Source organism: Bombina bombina, chromosome 5, assembly GCF_027579735.1.
Source record: "Bombina bombina isolate aBomBom1 chromosome 5, aBomBom1.pri, whole genome shotgun sequence".
NCBI lineage: Eukaryota > Metazoa > Chordata > Amphibia > Anura > Bombinatoridae > Bombina > Bombina bombina.
Genome location: NC_069503.1, coordinates 136,337,082 through 136,356,261, shown reverse-complemented (window position 1 = coordinate 136,356,261; position 19,180 = coordinate 136,337,082). Strand labels below are relative to the sequence as shown.

Below are 19,180 nucleotides of genomic sequence, written 5' to 3'. Positions count from 1 at the left end.
ACTATTGGGAATCAATACCCAAGCTAGAGGACACAGATAAGGGAGGGACAAGACAGGGAACCTAAACGGAAGGCACCACTGCTTGAAGAACCTTTCTTCCAAAAGAAGCCTCAGCCGAGGCAAAAGTATCAAATTTATAGAATTTTGAAAAAGTATGCAAAGAGGACCAAGTTGCAGCCTTGCAAATCTGTTCCACAGAAGCTTCATTTTTGAATGCCCAGGAAGAGGAAATAGCCCTCGTAGAATGAGCCGTGACTCTCTCAGGAGGCTGCTGTCCAGCAGTTTCATAGGCCAAGTGAATTAAACTCTTCAGCCACAAAGAAAGAGGAGTAGCTGTAGCTTTCTGACCCTTACATTTCCCAGAGAAGACAACAAACAGAGCCGAAGGCTGACGAAAATCTTTAGTTGCCTGCAAATAGTATTTCAACACACGCACAACATCTAGGTTGTGCAGCAGACGCTCCTTATGAGTAGAAGGGTTAGGACATAAAGAAACCACTTTAGGAATGAAACCCAATTTAGTGCGCAGAACTACCTTATCAGAATGGAAAATAAAATAAGGGGATTCACACTGCAACGCCGAGAGTTCTGAGACTCTGCGAACAGAAGAAATTGCAACAAGAAACAAAACTTTCCAAGATAACATCTTAATATCTAAGCAATGCATAGGCTCAAACGGAGCCTGCTGAAGAACTTTAAGAACAAGGTTAAGACTCCAGGGAGGAGTAACCGGTATAAACACAGGCCGGATTCTGACCAAAGCCCGTCAGAACAATTGCACGTCTGGTACACCCGCCAGACGTTTATGTAACAAAATAGACAAGGCAGATATTTGACCCTTCAAGGTACTTGCCGATAAACCCTTCTCCAAACCCTCCTGGAGAAAGAACAGAATTCTAGGAATCCGAATTCTATTTCAAGAGTAGCCTCTGGATTCAAACCAATACAGATATTTACACCATATCTTATAGTATGTCGAGATACACAACAGGCAAAAAATTATTTTTAACCAAGCTGGTATCTATAAGACGCGCCAACAGTAAGCAATAAATATATAAGGTAGTGGGATATATATATAAATATATATATATATATATGTAATGGTATAATATACCTTAAACCAGTGTACAGCAAATTTTTTACAGATCTAAAATGTAGTCTGTACTAATTTAAGATATAATAACTGAACTGTCTGAAAAAAAGATTGTAAATATATAGCTGATCGAGTATAAAATATATAACAATATGTTACATTTCAATTAGGGATACCATATATTGCATAAATATCAAATGACATAACAATTCATATAGAGCAATTGGTGTATACAAGAGAACAACAGTCCAGAAGTATTGATAATATAAAGCAGTGTCCTGATAAAAGACTTATCCAGAGAGAGTCCACGGCTATAGGAAGCTCCTCTAATGTGTCACGCTACGACAATATAGATAGGTCTAAAATACAAAAAGTAGAGGGCGCCAAAACCAAAATGATATAGGTACAGGTGAAAACCTACTCACGTGATATAAAGCACAATTGTGCAGTGCAGGCAGACCGGAACCAAAGTCGTCCGGCAGACTCCTAGGCACAAAAGGATCTGAAGATATCCTCGTCCCACCAAGAGGGAGTCCAGAGACATTCCTTATTACTACAGGGAATGTTGAGCTACGATCAGTGATGGAGATCAATGCTCATAAAAGCACAATGGCAGAGGATTGTATCCAAAAGGAAAAAGCAGCAGCGAGAAAATGAATAATACAAATTTATTTTAAAAGGTTAAAACATTTGCAACGCGTTTCTCCATGTACACAGCACGGTTTTATCAGGCTATACAAACATTCTCACAGCTGCAGAACTTATACCTAATGGCAACCAATAGGCAACCAGAATGGTTATATGTCTACAGGAAGCACAACTGTCAAAGGCAAAAATAAGATATATAAATATTGTTCTTAATAGTTTAAAGGTGCAGTCACAATGGCTTCAAGATCTATATATCCTCCAAGATAACAGAATGATGTTTATCATGATCACTAAGTGTTTAGAATAGCTCTAATAGTAAAAAACGCTGTTAATCTCAAATGAGAGGAGTGGTAATAGTAGACAGAATCATTATCAATCATATAGAAGAACGTCACTAGAGTCATGATATGTGTTTCCCAATAATAGAAATCGTTACCATACATCAAAGGACTACCTCTTGATGCATAGTAGCGTACAGATGTCCTAAGTACAGGTAGGGAAAGAGAAAGAATGTAGCTAAATAATCTGTGTAATAGTTAGGCATGTGAGATTGTGTTTTAAGGAGAAATTTCGATGCAATTGTATCTAAAGCTGTATGCCCGAAGGGGGCATGACCATCACATAAAAAGATGCATTAGTGTCATCGTTATATATCTTATAGTAAATCTTTCTAGTAACAGTCTAACGCGCCTGAATCATGGTCTCAATGAGCGACTCATTGAGTTCAATCTCCAAGCAGTCAGCTTCAGAGAAACGAGATTTGGATGAAGAAAGGGCCCTTGAAGTAGAAGATCCTTCCTCAGTGGAAGTCTCCAAGGTCGAAGAGATGACATCTCCACAAGGCCTGCATACCAGATCATGCGAGGCCACGCCGGTGCAATGAGGATCACCAACACCCTCTCCTGTTTGATTCGAGCAATGACTCAAGGAAGGAGAGCGAATGGAGGAAATAGGTACGCTAGACTGAAATTCCAAGGGACCGCTAGAGCATCTATCAGCACCGCCTGAGGATCCCTCAACCTCGACCCGTACCTTGGAAGCTCCCCCGGGTGAAAAGACTGTCTGCTCAAAAAATTTGCTTCCCAATTGTCCACTCCTGGAATGTGGATCGCAGATAGACAGCAGTTGTGGGTCTCTGAATAATCTTGGCTACCTCCGTCATGGCGAAGGAACTCCGAGTTCCTCCCTGATGGTTGATGTAAGCCACTGAAATTATGTTGTCCGATTGGAACCTGACAAACCAGGCTGAAGCTGAGGCCAAGCCAGAAGAGCATTGAAGATTGCCCTCAGTTCTAGGATGTTTATGGGGAGAACAGACTCCTCCCGAGTCCATGTTCCCTGAGCTTTTAGAGATCCCCAGACTGCTCCCCATCCCAGCAGGCTGGCGTCCGTTGTTACAATCACCCAGTAGGGTCTGCGAAAGCAGGTTCCCTGGGAGAGATGATCCTGAGACAACCACCAAGGAAGAGAGTCTCTTGTCTCCTAATCCAGAAGAATTTGTGGAGACAGATCCGCATAATCCCATTCCATTGCCTGAGCATGCATAACTGCAGAGGTCTGAGATGGGACCGGGCAAACGGAATGGATGAAAATTCTGGGAGCTGTGGCGAATGGAAGAGCCACAAACTTGAAGTGCTTGTCTAGAAAAGCAAACCTCAGAAACCTGTGATGATCCCTGTGGATAGGAGCATGCAGATACGCATCCTTTAAATCTACTGTTGTCATGAATTGACCCTCTTGAACCAAGGGAAGAATGGAACGAATAGTTTCCATCTTGAAGGACGGTACTCTGAGGAACTTGTTTAGACTCTTGAGATCTAAAATTGGTCTGAAAGGTCCCTCTTTTTTGGGAACCACAAACAGATTGGAGTAAAATCCCAGACCCTGATCCTGCATGGGAACAGGAACTATCATTCCCAGGTCGGAAAAGTCCAGAACACAGAGTAAGAACGCCTCTCTTTTTATCTGGTCTACAGATAATCTTGAGAGCAGAAACCTACCCCTGCGAGGAAAGGTCTTGAACTCCAGTTTGTATCTATGGGACACGATGTCCACCGCCCAGGGATCCGGAACATCCCGAACCCAGGCCTGAGGGAAAAAGGAGAGTCTGCCCCCCACAAGATCCGGTCCTGGATCGGGGGGAAAGCCCTTCATGCTGATTTTGTGTCATTAACGGGCTTCTTAGATTGCTTCCCATTGTTCCAAGACTGGTTAGTCCTCCAGGAAGGTTTGGACTGATCTTGTTGGCAGAGGAAGGCTTACCTTTGAAGTTTCGAAAGGAACAAAAATTACTCTGACGTCCCTTCTGCTTATTCCTCTTATCCTGAGGGAGGAAATGACCCTTTCCTCCCGTAATGTCAGAAATAATTTCAGCCAAGCCCAGCCCAAACAAGGTCTTACCCTTGTAGGGAATCGCCAAAACCTTAGACTTAGATAAAACATCCGCAGACCAAGATTTCAACCATAAGGCTCTGCGGGCTAGAATGGCAAACCCAGGAATCTTTGCTCCCAGCTTGATAACCTAAAGGGAAGCATCCGTAATAAAAGAATTGGCCAACTTAAGAGCCTTAATCCTGTCTTGGATCTCTTCAAGGGGAGTGTCAGTCTAAATAGAATCAGACAACATATCAAACCAGTACGTCACCGCACTAGTGACGGTAGCAATACACACTGCCGGTTGCCATTGTAACCCCTGGTGTACATACATCTTCTTGAGCAACCCCTCCAACTTCTTATCCATAGGATCCTTAAATGAACAACTATCCTCTAAGGGAATAGTGGTTCTCTTAGCCAAAGTGGAAATTGCTCCTTCCACCTTGGGAACCGTCTGCCAAGACTCCTTGATAGAGTCAGTAATAGGAAACATCTTCTTAAAAATAGGGGATGGAGAAAAAGGGATACCAGGCCTCTCCCATTCCCTAGCAATAATCTCTGTAGCCCGATCTGGCAAAGGAAAAACCTCCAACATGGAAGGTACATCAAAATACTTGTTTAGTTTACTAGACTTCTTAGGGTTGACTACGACAGTAGTGTCAGAGTCGTCCAAGGTAGCCAAAACCTCCTTAAGTAACAAACGGAGGTGTTCCAGCTTAAATCTAAATGATACCACTTCAGCATCAGCAGAAGGAATTACACTGTCAGAATCTGAGATTTCCCCCTCAGATGCCACCAAAGTATCCTCCTCCTCAGATTTCTGGGAAGGAATATTTAGAATAGCAACTACTGTGTCAGAAACCTTACTCACTGAATCCATAGATTTCCTCTTGCACTTTCCCTGCAACATGGGAAAAGCAGACAACGCATCAGATACAGCAGAAGACATGAGGGAATCGATGTCTTTCAACGTAACTCCAGGCGGAGCTTGAGAGGAAGTGCAGGGCACTGCATGTGTGGACGACAAAACTTGGGACACTTGAGAAAAAAGCTGTGGCATATCTTGAACATTGTCAGAAGATCCCTGAACAGCATCCGCCTTAGACAATGTTGGCTCAGAAAAAAGTCTATCCCTGTAATTTAATGTTCTCTCAATACATGAAGGACAGAAAGGGATTGGTGGTTCCACGTTCGCATCAAAACATAAAGAACAAGTAACATTTTGCAGGGCCTCTTGTTCCATCTTTACTAATTGAACAAATTAGAAATAAATAGTTATATTTTAATTTGCAATTGACACACAAAAACTGTTACTGTCCCTTTAAATTTTAAACAAAAAAAAATTTTGTAGTGCAAAAAACATAATAAAACGGTCACAAACGCTCCGGACAACCTATACACCTCAGCTTTAAGAATGCCTCTCTTTCCTCCTCCTCTCCATATAATCTGGAAGGCAGCAGGGCAGCTCACTAGGTTTGAGAGGCCTGTTCCCTCACATGGACCTGTGGGAAAAAACAAAGACTGAGTAATCTTACTCAGGCTTTTAAGTTAGGGCAGTAATAACTATTTGGGAGGCGCAGTGAGAATTATACCCCACAAGTTCCCAATTGCTTAAAAGCCACCACTGCTCTACTGAAGAGACTGACATGGGCTACGGCTACACCCCAGAATAAAGCATAACAAACTTGCACTGCTGAAAAAATAATAATAATAAAAAATTAAAATAAAAATAATAAAATCTTGATTGAAGAATCTTTTTCCAGACACCTAAACTTAACCACCTCCTTGCTCTTAACATAGGCAAAGAGAATGACTAGGGTTGGAGAGAAGGAAGGTGATATTTAACAGCTTTGCAGCTCTTTGCAGCTTCCTGCTAGGCAAGAGTGATATTCCCAATAGTAATTAGAGATGATCCGTGGACTCACTGTGTCATTAGAAAGAAAGCAAAGTAACCAACCCTGGTTTTCTATATAGGGGTAGCATAAGTGTTAGAAGGTAAGCAAGGACTACCTCGCTGTCTTGTAACTGCTAAAAGCCACCATGACTTACTAAAGAGGATTACATGGACACAGCATAGCCCCAATCCTTACTTGCAGGGAAAAGTACCCATTAAAGAATTAAATATTTTCAGATACCAACTTCGCACATCCTCCTCATGTACAAGGCAAAGAATGACTGAGGGTTTATGGTAAGTGGGAGTAATACTTAACAGCTTTGCTGGGGTGTTCTTTGCCTCCTCCTAGTGGCCAGGAGTTGAATTCCCACTAGTAATTGAAACTTTAGGTTCTCAATTAAATTATTTACAAACAGCTTGTGCAATTATGGCACAAATGGTTGTAAATGCTTCTCTGGGATCCCCTTTGTTAAGAAATAGCAGACATATATGGCTTTGGCATTGCTTTTTGGTAATTAGAAGGCCATTAAATGCCCCTGCGCACCACACTTTTCTTATGCCCAGCAGTGAAGGGGTTAATTATGTAGCTTGTAGGGTTAATTTTAGCTTTAGTGTAGAGATCAGCCTCCCACCTGACACATCCCACCCCCTGAATACTCCCTGACCCCTCTCAAACAGCTCTCTTCCCTCCCCCACCCCACAATTGTCACCCCCATCTTAAGTACTGGCAGAATGTCTGTCAGTACTAAAATAAAAGGTTTTTTTTCAATTTTGTTTTATATATATTCTGCAGTGTAGGATCTCCCTTACCACCCAACCTCCCTGACCCCCCCCCCCCCCCCCAAACAGCTCTCTAACCCTCCCCCCTCTACCTATTTGCCGCCATCTTGGGAACTGGAAGCTGTCTGCCAGTACCCAGTTTGCAAAATGTTATGCTTTTTTTCCATATAATTTTCTGTAGTGTAGCTGCCCACCCCCTCAATAGCCTACCCCCCCTCCCAGATCCCTTTCCCAACACTTATCTTCCCCTCTCCCTCCTTCCCTTTCACTAAATTTTTTCCATAGTGTAGCGGTCCCACCCGCCCCCTCATGCGTGCTCCAGGAACTCCTCCATCGATGGGCAGCACACCTGCCTCCCTGCTATCCCTCCCACGCCAAAAACGATGGCTCTCTCTGCATCGGTTGCTTGAAAAAGTTTATTGCACGATGCCTCAATATCGAGACATCGCTGTAATATCCTGATTTATATTGATTCAGTGCTTGAAACCCCAGAGGATGTGCCAGACACGTCCTTATTCGTTAAGGGGTTAAAATCACAGTCTAGTCATAACTAAACTTTTATGATTTAGATAGGGCATGTAATTTTAAACAACTTTCCAATTTAATTTTATCATCAAATGCGCTTTGTTCTCTTGGTATTCTTAATTGAAAGCTAAACCTAGGGAGGCTCATATGCTAATTTTTAAGCCCATAAAGGTCTCCTCTTATCTCAAGTCATTTGACAGTTTTTCTCAGCTACACAGCACTAGTTCATGTGTGCTATATAGTTGACATTGTACTCACTCCTGTGGAGTTACTTAGGAGTCAGCACTGATTGGCTAAAATGCAAGTCTGTGACAAGAACTGATATAAGGAGGCAGTCTGCAGAGGCTTAGATACAAGGTAATCACGGAGGTCAAAAGTATATTAATATAACTGTGTTGGTTATGAAAAACTGGGGAATGGATAATAAAGGGATTATCTATCTTTTAAACAATACAAATTATGGAGTAGACCTTCCCTTTAAAATGGTGCCTTATTTAGTAAATTAAAAATGTTTAAAAAAAACAAACCCTGTCGTTTGTACTCACTTGTCAGCCCAGGCTCCTCGTGGGCAAGTCAGCAGACGCAGTAAAGATCTCCACTGGCGCAGGACAGCACTGTGATGACTGCTGGTCTGCTTCAGTACACTGCTATAGCGGAAATTCTCTCCTTTGACCCTCTTCAATACTGGTTCCAGCACTAAGTCCTGCTGGGTGACATTAAGCGTTCAGCCTGTGCACAAGCGTATTGGGGTCACACCCTACCAAATGCTCATGTGAAACAGTGAGGATTAAAAAAATACACTTTACTGTACAAGTAAATAAAATGATGACAATTGCATGTTTACTCTAGTGGATTAGTTCTGTGCTCAGCTTTTCAAGTAGAAAAACCAGCATGTCTTACTTTCAAAGGACCACTAGAGGGAGATCTTATTTAAAGGGACGGTGTACTTTAAAAATGTGTTTGCAGTGACCCATTTTACCTGCTGTAGAGTATTAAATTGTTTACAAATGGCTCCTGTATCTTTATTTTGTCATTTCAATTGGCTGTATCTGTTTGTTGAAACTGCCACATACTGAAAATGTCAATACTGGAGTAATGGGTACAAAAAAAAGATATGAAACAAGAAGCAGCACAAGAAATCACATTCCCAGCGGAGCTGAGAGGGATAGTAACTAAATGTTAATGTTCAATAAGATAAGAAAGCCTTTGTGCTTGTATAGAGTGATTAAGATAACAGGGTTTGGTCTCTCTACACATTCAGCCCATTTTAATGGACTGTGGTTTAATACAGCAAAAACAGCTTTTATTTACAAAAATAAACATAAAAGAGTTATTTACCATACAGTTTACACTCTGCAACCGGTATAACAAATTATCTAAAAGTCATTACGGAGAAAACACTTTTAAAGTACACTGTACCTTTAAAGGGACATTAAACACAAGGGCTTGATTTATCAATCCATGGCAAACAGGGGCGGACATATTCGCCCCTGTCCGCCTGAGCTCTCCTCTGGCAGGCAGCAATCCGCTGCCCGAATTTAACATTGCACGCAAGAGCTCCATTGCGCTCGCATGCAACCCCACCCTCTACCCGCACACAGCCAATTACAAGCGGCCAAGAGCTGTCAATCTAGCCGGCCAGACGAGATCAGGGAGATTGAAATTCTACACCTAAGAGGTAGAGAACAGGGTAGGGATAATGACTGCTGCGTGATAAATCCTGACTGCTGTTTTTCTTGTGCGAACCAGCAGTCATAGGGGAGGAGAAGGCTTAATAAATCTAGCCTAAATAAATGCCAGACAGACTGATGCATTCAAAGAAAAGATTAGTCTGAGAATATCTAGATGTATTTTTAAAATTTTCATTAGCTGTTAAATATTGACAAAATAAGTGTAAAGTTTTAGTGTCAATAAAACAATGGGAGCCACCATGTTGTAACTTAGGTTACCTCCTATGCTATGGCCAATTAGGGACAGTTATAAATAGGTCACTAGGAGTGTGCAGCCAATGGCTGTGTGGAATATAACAGTGTTCTACACTTCCATTTCTAGCAGGAACTAAAATGCTCACAATTTCAGAATGGAATTACAGGAAAAGGGGACAAAATAAAAAATGAAAGTATATAGTAGAGTTTTTTTATTAATATGATTTATCATTTTATATTACCATCTCAAAGTGTTTAATGTCCCTATAATACATTCACACTTGCCTGAAATTTGGTGCGAGACTCTGTTTTTTCCTTCTCTCTTCTTAGTGAGCTGCTCATCAGAGCATCATAGCAGGAATTCCAGAAAGATGACATCTGGTCATGACTCCTCGCAAATGTGTCTTTCTCAAACTGCTCCATGGTGGGCAGGACCTGCAAACACACAGACAAAAAAAATAAGTTAGATACAATGAAAGTGTTGCTACCAAAGTGATTAGCTTTGTTCAACTTAAAGGGAACATTAAAGATTTACAGCAGTACTCAGTGACTACCAGATGAGACCTTTGTAGAGTCTCTTACGTGTTTGTCTATGAAGACCCTCCATTCCAGTGTAGTGCAGAACTGCTGGAAATCCTCATAGAAGGTGGGGCTGCCATTAGTTGGGGGGAACGACGGTAGGTGATACTGGATCTGCAGGGAGTCGAAGCACTGGTCCATTAGTGTGCGTATAATAGGTACTAGACACGTGAAGGTTTCAGTCCTGGCATACAGTGATTCCATCAGAGGACTCTCTAGCTTCCCTAGAAGATAACAAGCCTCTTCCTTCCTCAGCGTGGTGGCCGTCTGCAGAAGGCTATGAAGTTTCACATACGCCGAAGAATGGATCTGAAGGATATAATATAATTACCTTATATCAATCTATTCAACCGCTATACAGAGGCTTGGCAGCAGCACTGTTTAAACAAAAGTAACCGACTGCGACAGCAGGTCGCCCTTATCGCTAGAGGAAAGGTGACCTAAATTTCAACAAAGAAATTTTTATTTTTTTCTCACAGTAAGGGTAATTAAGTTTGCTGCCCAGCTGTGACTACAAATTCATATGAAAACTTTAAAAGATGACTATATAAATTTCTGGTTAAAATTAGTACCCTTAGTAATGATACCTTGTACCAACATAGGCTAGAAATTTTATTTTACTGCTCTCAAGGGTTTTATTATAAAATCTGGGATCACAGGGACTTGTAAAAGTGGAACTTGATTGTCTTTATTTAAACTTATTTTCAACAGATCTCCAACTATATGTTTATAAGGTTCACTTACTTTTTAAGAAACTATTCAAACATTAACTAAAGTGTTTTCCAGTGCAGAGATTGTGTTATTATTAGGACAAATGTGCAGTCACATATTGCACTATAGTCTCACCTGTCGGTCTTCTAATTGGATGAAGCCCATAATGATCCTCAGGCCAATCTGTGCCATCTCCTTCAGGTCTGAGGTGCCATTGGCTAAATGAAACCAAACCCCCAGCAGGTCCAGCAGGTTACTGACACCTTCAAAGATCTGCAAGTTAGTTAATTAAAGGGATATTAAAGTTTAGTAAAAACAAATATGCTAAATCAAAGTACACATAAAGAGACACATTGTGTTAATAATCAGCAAACAATTAACTTGATTTCTTGAAAAATGAGCACATAGAATTTTTCACTGTAGAACCTGCCCTCAGGTAGATATGAGAGCTGACATGCTGGTAACTTAAATTTTATTTTGTCCTCTTCTGAGCATGGGTAAATATGGCTTCCTGTTTCTCTAGCATTCACTAAACATTAAGCCAACTCAAGTTACTCTGGGAGATTTATCACATCAAGCTAGATATGCCTTTCCTGTAGAGACACAGAAAATATTCTGCAACAATTAATTCAAAACTCCACCCAGCTTCACACTGTGCATTAGCTTTAATACAATATGCAGACAATAACATAAATTATGCTTACCTGATAATTTAATTTCCATCTGTATGGGAAGAGTCCACAGCTGCATTTCTTACTTGTCGGAAATACTGAACCTGACCACCAGGAGGCGGCAAAGACACCCCAGCCAAAGGCTTATATACCTCCCCCACTTCCTCATAACCCCAGTCATTCTGCCAAGGGAACAAGGAACAGTAGGAGAAATATCAGGGTGAAAAAGGTGCCAGAAGAAAAAAATTCAAATTTAGGGCCGCCCATCGGAGAACACGGGTGGGAGCTGTGGACTCTTCCCATACAGATGGAAATTAAATTATCAGGTAAGCATAATTTATGTTTTCCTTTTTAATATGGGAAGAGTCCACAGCTGCATTCCTTACTTGTAGGAAACATATAGCCAAGCTCTACACGGAATGCTAACAGGAGGGAAAGAGATGCGGACCCTAATCTGAGGGCACCACAGCCTACAAAACTTTTCTCCCGAAGGCTGCTTCAGCGGAAGCAAAAACATCAAATTTGTAAAATTTTGGAAAAAGTATGTAAGGAGAACAAGATAGCCACCTTACAAATCTGATCCATAGAGGCCTCATTTTTGAAGGTCCAAGAGGAACCACTGCTCTAGTAGAATGAGCCGTAATCCTCAGAGGAGGCTCATGTCCCGCCGTCTCGTATGCTAAACGGATGACACGGATGACACTCCTCAGACAAAAAGATAAGAAAGTCAATGAGGCCCTCTGACCCCTACACTTCCTGGAAAAGATAACGAACAGAGAAAGAAGTTTGTCTAAATTCCTTTGTGGCCCCAAGATAGAACTTCAAGGCACAAACCACATCCAAAAATACATTGTAAACGTTCCTTCGACGAAGAAGGATTAGGACATAAGAAAGGAACCACAATCTCTTGATTGATGTTGCAAATTGACAAAACCTTAGGAAGAAAACCTAACTTGGTTCGTAGAACAGCCTTATCGGCATGAAACACCAGATAAGTAGGTTGAATTGCAAGGCAGCAATCTCAGAGACTCTGCACGCAGTAGAAATAGCTAGTAGATAAAGAACCTTCCAAGACAACAATGTAATGTCTACTTCATGCATAGGCTCCAACGGAGCCCGTTGCAAAACCTTAAGAACAAGATTTAAACTCCAAGGAGGAGCCTTAGATCTAAACACAGGTCTGATCCCAGCAGAGCTTTAACAAATGGCTGCACATCTGGAAGCTCTGCAAACCTCTTGTGCAGTAACACAGACAGGGCCGAAAACTGTTCCTTCAGGGGACTTGCAGAAAAGCCCTTCTCGAGTTCATCCTGGAGAACAGAAGAAGTAGGTCCTCCACACCTTATGAAAGATGCGACGAGCAACCAGCTTACGAGCTTGAATGAGAGTAAAAATAACTCTCTCAGAAAACCCTCTCTTGGCTAGGACTAAGCGTTTAATCTCCACGCAGTCAGCCTCAGAGAATTTAGACATTGATGAACAGAGACCTTGGTCAGCAGATCACTGCGACAAGGTAACTTCCACGGAGGAGATGATGACATCCCCACTAGATCCGCAAACTATATCCTTTGCAGCCAAGATAGAGCAGTCCGTATCACTGACGCCTGCTTGATTCAAACCACTACACTAGGAAGTAGAGGTAACGGTCCGAAAGGATAAATTGGATTGAGCCTCCAAGGCACCGCTAATGCATCTGTTAGCTCCGCCTGTACCTCGACCCCTATCTGGGTAGCTTGGTATTGAGACGTTATAAGATCTTGCAAATATCTGCAAACACTCGGGATGGAGAGACCATTCTCCTGGATAAAAGGATTGTCTGCTGAGGAAATCCGCTTCCAGTTGTCCACACCCGGAATGTGGATCACTGATAGCGAACAAATGCGGGTCTCCCCCACACCAGAATCCAAGATATTTCCCTCATAGCTAGGGAGCTTCTCGTTCCCCCCGATGGTTGATGTAAGCCACTGAGGATATATTGTTTGATTGGAATCTGATTAACTAGGACAAACCCAGCAGAGGCCAAGCCTTCAGAGCATTGTATATTGCCCGAAGATCCAAAATGAGATCAGGAGCTTTACCTCCTGAGACCAGATGCCCTGTGCCTTCCTGGCACCCCAAACAGCTCCCCATCCTGACAGACACGCAACCGTAGCCGCAATCACCCAGGAAGGTCTTCTTGAGACAGACGTCCCTCAGGACAAGTGATCCGGACAAAATCACCAAGAGAGCAATTCTTTCGATTGGTTGTCCAGAGAAATCTGTAGAGACAGATCCGAATGATCGCCGTTCCACTAGTTCAGCATGCGTAGTTGCAACAGTCTGAGGTGAAACCTGGCAAAAGAAATGGACACCATGAGACCAATCACCTCCATACACCGAGCCACAGATGGCCTTAAGGAGATATGAAGGGCAAGACATGGTGAAGCTAGATTGTAACGTCTCTGGTCTGTTAGAAATATTATCATGTCTATGGAGACTATTATAGTACCCGAAAATTCTACCCTGGTACTTGATACAAGAGAACTTTCTCTAGATTATCTGTCATCCATGGGATCGAAGAAGACAGAGGAGATATTCCGAGTGGTGCACTCTTCGAAATATTTCTTTAGCTAGACCAAAACGGAAGAACAATAAACTGGAAGTGCTGGTCCAGGAATCTATTGTGGTCATGAACTAAACCTCTCAAATGAGGGGAAGAATGGACCTTATTGTATCCATCTTAAATGAGGGGACATTTAAAAACCGGCTTAAGCACTTTAGGTCCAGATTGGACAGAAAGTTCCCTCCTTCTTAGGGACCACAAAAAGGTTTAAATAGTATCCCAAACCTCTCACTGTGATAGGCACCGGGACAATAACTCCTAAAGGACTGATCCCGTACACACCCCAGAAAGGCTTCCCTCTTTTCTGGCCAGGAAGACAGGAGGAATCTGCCCTTGGGTGGCAGAGACTTAACCTATCTTGTAACCCTGAGCTATGACCTCCAGGACCATGGAACCTGCACGTCCCTGAACCAAGCGACTGAAAAGAGCGACATACTGACCCCTACACAATCCAGAAGAGGACCGGGGACCGCCCATTCATGCCAATGTAGACTTGGTGGGCTTCTTGCTCTGCTTGGATTTATTCCAGGACTGAGCCGGTTCCCAAGAGCTCATGGTTTGCTCTGGCTTAGCAGAGGAATGCTGACTGCTGGGCTTCATCAGAACGAAAAGAACGAAAATCGTCCCTTAGATTAGTTCATATACTCTTGCAGTAGAAGGGCACTCTTGCCCCCTGTGACCGTGGGGATAATTGAGTCCAGGCCTGGACCAGCCATAATCATTCCATTAAAAGGGAGGGAAGAAGTCTAGACTTAGAAGTCATATCCACAGACCATGACTTCAGCCAGAGCCCGACGGGTCTGAACAGAAAAAGCTGAAGCCATAGCATTCAAGCGAATAAACTGCCTAATAGCAGTACAGATAAAAGAATTAACAACCCTCAAGGCCGTAAATCTTTTCTGAGTAACGTTGAGGGTATCCTCCACCCGATCAAATCCTATAAGGAGTCACACCAGAAGGTAGTTTCTCCAGTAACAGCAACAACAGCCAGTTGAATCAAATATCCCGTATGTTGAAACATCTTTCTTAACAGAGTTTCCATCTTTTATCCATGGGCTCTTCAAACGAAGAACTATCCACAAGCGGGATAGTAGTCCAGGACCGGGGAGAAGAAGGGGAAAAGGAATCCAATCCTGTCCAATTCATTCTTAATAATGTTCGCCATCTAACAGGAGCAGGGAAGGATAAGGTACCACCCTGTCCTCAAACTCCAATTTAGGAATTAAAGGTTCATCAGGCAATTTGGCTTCTGGAACCTCTGAATTCGCTAAAAACTTCCTTTAGAAGAAAGCGCAAATTCCTAAACTAAATTCTGGTTACTCCGCAGCCGAAGGTTTAGAGGCAGCAGACTCCGACCCAAAATGTTCATACTCTGAAGTCTCAGAAAGAACTTAATTTTCGGATAACCCTCAGTTAAATCCAATAAATTATCTGATGTACTCTGGGAAGGAGTGCAATATGTAACCTTTCGCTTGCGCTTAGCAGGGCGAGGTAAAGCATTAAAGGCAGCAGACACCGCCGTATGAACTGTGCAGTAACGTCTAGTGAAAAAAGGCCCCCTCCAGATGGAGGATCAGCAATGCTATGGGAAACTGCATGTGTAGAGGGATAAGAATGTAGGGTACGCACCTCACTGGACGACAACTCCTCAGAGGTGGACGGCTCCGTGGTATTAAACATGTTCGATATTATCACATTATCAAGGCATATTGAACATAATTGAGAGGGCGGAACTAAGGCCTCCTCACCATATAAACAGGAATTACTCATTAGGAATAGAGGGAGTAACAGAATCCTCCATCGCTAGTGTAATAACCGGAGAACTAGAGAAATAAAACATCTTATTTTATTTTAAAAAAAAGGGCACTCTTATACCCCAAAGGCTGGGGCACTCACCAAATCCTATGACCCAGACAGTACAGAGATTTATGACTCCACTCTGATAGACACCTGGTCAGGAAAAAGGGGATGAATCACATGGTGCACAATGCAGGACCGTCCCAGCTATGAGAAAGCGTGCCAAGCTTGTAAGTTGCACAGCTCTCAAAGTGAAAGTGAAACCTATATATTCCATAACAACCTATGAGCCCATAACATATCTACCATAAAAGAAGCATAAAATCAAATAAACATATAAGATTATCCCCCCCTGTTCAATAATCCCCCTAAGGAGATATTTACCCTTGATTCTATACAGATAAAAGGAGTCAAACTGTGACCCTGTCTTCTTGCATGTATAAAATATGAAACGATCTTACTAGAATCTACGCCGTGGAACAGGAACACAGCCCTTTAAGTGTGACAGATAGTAGCATCGCTTCTGACATGGACTTGAGTGAAGAAAGCAGGCAGTGAAACTCGTCAACGCCGATTGCCTATGGAGCTGTTAATATGAGTAGGTATGGTTTTGCACAAAGACTCTCCCTGCATCTCCGGACTCTAACTTTCATCCATGCTCTCACTGAGAGGCTGACAGGACTACTTAAAACTCCAGTCCCATCTCGAAGAGTACTACCCTCCATAAGAGACTACTCCGAAATATTCTAACACTTCTTTGCCAACCTCCTGTGACAAAAAGCAAAGAATGACTGGGGTTATGAGGAAGTGTGGGGGGGGGGTGTATTTAAGCCTTTGGCTGGGGTGTCTTTGCCGCCTCCTGGTGGCCAGGTTCAGTATTTCCCACAAGTAAGGAATGCAGATGTGGAATCTTGCCATATTAAGATGAAAAGTAGCATGTACCGCAATTCTTAAAAAGAGAGGCCTTTGCTGCTGCTACAACCCCATTCAAAAAGAATAATTTAAATTCTAGGGACTTTATTCTGTAATGAAAATAAAGCTTCTGGAGACTAGGATTGGTCACATCAGAATCATCAAAACATTTTGTTAAATTATTATAAATGGTGAAGGTGGTAGCAGAATTTTTTTTATTTAATTTATAATCTGTTCTTTAATTGCAGAAAATAAACCAATTGACATAAACTTCCTTTTCTTGTGTCAATGGCCATATTAGGCCTCATATAAAAAAACTAACAACAAGAAAGTCATCTTCTAATCACATATTCAATGGATGTATAAATACAAAAGGTTTTGTAGATGCTAATTGGTGCATAAGCCTCCTGACAATGAAGCTTGTGCACAAGAGAGTACTGTCACTTAGCTAGCACCCTCACAATACTGGCACATGTGTGTAATTTAAAGCTCCCCACAGTTTAAAAAAATCCCCATAATTTATACTCACCTGCTAAATAAATTTATTTTATAGTGGTGAGAATCCACAATCCATTACTCCTGGGAATTATTCTTGCTTGCCACTAGGAGGAGGCAAAGATTCACAACCCCCAAGAGCCCTGTAAAACCCCTCCCACCTCACACATACCTCACTCTAACATATAGTCAAGCATAAAGAGGTAGGAAAAAGCAATAAGAACCATAAGGAGCAGGGAAAAAAGATATGCTAAAGAAAATACTAAACCCAAAAAACAAAGGGTGGGATCTTGTGTACTCTCACTACCACGAAGAAATGAATTTATCAGGTGACCATACATTATGTTTTCTTTTATACAGGTGGTGAGAGTCCACGATCCATTGCTGAGAACTAATACCCAACCCATGGATACCACGAGTAATAATATAAAGGGAGGGATTTAAAAAACATAATTTTTTCACTGAGAAATTAAATCAACAACCCCAATATATTTTTTTTAAACAAACTTAAAAAATAAATCAATCAGGCAAGAAAAAAATCAAAATGAGACAACTGCCTGAAGGACCTTCCTACCAAAGGCTGCCTCAGAAGAAGCAAAATTAAAATGGTAGGATTTAGTAAAAGTATGTAAAAAAAGCTGCCTTGCAAATCTGGTCAACTGAAGCCTCATTCTTGAAGGCCCAAGACGTGGCAACTGACCTAGTAGAACAGTAATCGGTTGTGGTGAAGGGTTACCCACCTTCAAGTAAGCCCTGTTTAAACCAAGAAGCCAAAGAAACAGCAGAAACTTTCTGTCCTTTTCTAGAACCAGAAAAGTGAATGAACAAACTAGAAGATTGTCTAAAATCCTTTGTAGCATCAATGTAATAATAAATGCCCAAACAACATCCAGATAATGTCAAGATTTCCCTGAAGCATTTTTAGGATCAGGACATAAGGAAGGGACAACAATCTCTCTGCTAATATTGTCTGAAGACATAGTCAAGTCGTCAAAAGTAGTTTGTAAAACTGCCTTATGCTGATGAAAAATAAGATAAGAGGATCACAAGAAAGAGCAGATAACTCAGAAACTCTTCTAGCAGAAGAGATGGCCAAAAGGAATAAAACCTAAGAAAGCAGTTTAATATTCACCTTATGCATAGGTTCAAAAGGAGCAGACTGCAAAACCCTTAACACCAAGTTATTATTCCACGGAGGAGAAATTGTTTTGATCAGAGGTTTAACACGAACCAAAGAAAGAACAAAAACATGAATATCAGGGAGATTAGCAATCTTCCTATAAAATAAGACTGAAAGGGCACAAATCTGCCCCTTTAGAGAACAGGCAGCTAGACCTTTGTCCAGACCATCTTAGAAACTGCAGAATCCGAGGATTTCTGAAAGAATGCCAGGAAAAAACGTGAACCATACACCAAGAAACAAAAGGCCTTCCAGGCCTTGTGATAAATTTTCCTTGAAAAAGGGCTTAGTGTTAGCCCGAAACGTTGCTCAAATTGGACCCTGTATGCACAATAAAGGTCATTTATTCATCACAGCTGGAGATTACTTTTTTGTGAGGATCTTTCTGGGCTTGGTAAGCCTTCTCCGTGCTTTTGTGAGTAGTGGGTGCTGTATTTGATTTGCCTGCTTCAAGGAAAAAACGTGAACCATGCACCAAGAAACAAAGGCCTTCCAGGCCTTATGATAAATTTTGCTAGCTACAGGCTTACAGGCCTGAATTAAGGTTTCAAACACTGAATCAGAGAAACCTCTATGGCTAAGGACTAACTGTTCAATTTCCATGCCATCAAGTTTAGAGACTTGAGGTCCGGATGTCAAAACGAACCTTGAGACAGAAGATCTGACCTTAGAGGAAGAGGTCAAGGAGGACAGCTGGACATCTGAACCAGACCCGGATACCAAATCCTGTGAGGTCAAGCTGGGGCAATCAGTATTACTAATGATTTCTCTTGGCTTTTCTTGTATATTACTCAAGATAGAAGTACCAGAAAAGGAAACAGATAAGAAAGCTGAAATTACCAAGGAGCTAATAGAGCATCCGTAAACTCTGCTGGAGGATTCCACACAAAGTACGTGGGAAATTTGTTGTTCGAACAGGAAGCCATCAGATCCATCTCTGGGAGACCCCAAAGATACACAATCTGATTGAACACATCCTGGTGAAGAGACCACTC

At 41.9% G+C, this 19,180-nt stretch overlaps 1 protein-coding gene across 3 annotated transcripts in view; it reads right to left on the bottom strand.

Moving 5' to 3' along the window:
* The window catches only part of NBEAL2 (neurobeachin like 2), a 496,796-nt gene that overhangs the window by 119,649 nt on the left and 357,967 nt on the right, over positions 1 to 19,180 (bottom strand). For all 3 annotated transcript variants that reach the window (XM_053713715.1, XM_053713717.1, XM_053713716.1), the window contains 4 exons: positions 10,664 to 10,801; positions 9,821 to 10,126; positions 9,524 to 9,673; positions 7,859 to 8,016 (listed from right to left, as the gene is read on the bottom strand). In XM_053713715.1, coding sequence (XP_053569690.1) covers positions 7,859 to 8,016; positions 9,524 to 9,673; positions 9,821 to 10,126; positions 10,664 to 10,801 — 752 coding nt within the window. The remainder of the gene's footprint in view (positions 1 to 7,858; positions 8,017 to 9,523; positions 9,674 to 9,820; positions 10,127 to 10,663; positions 10,802 to 19,180) is intronic.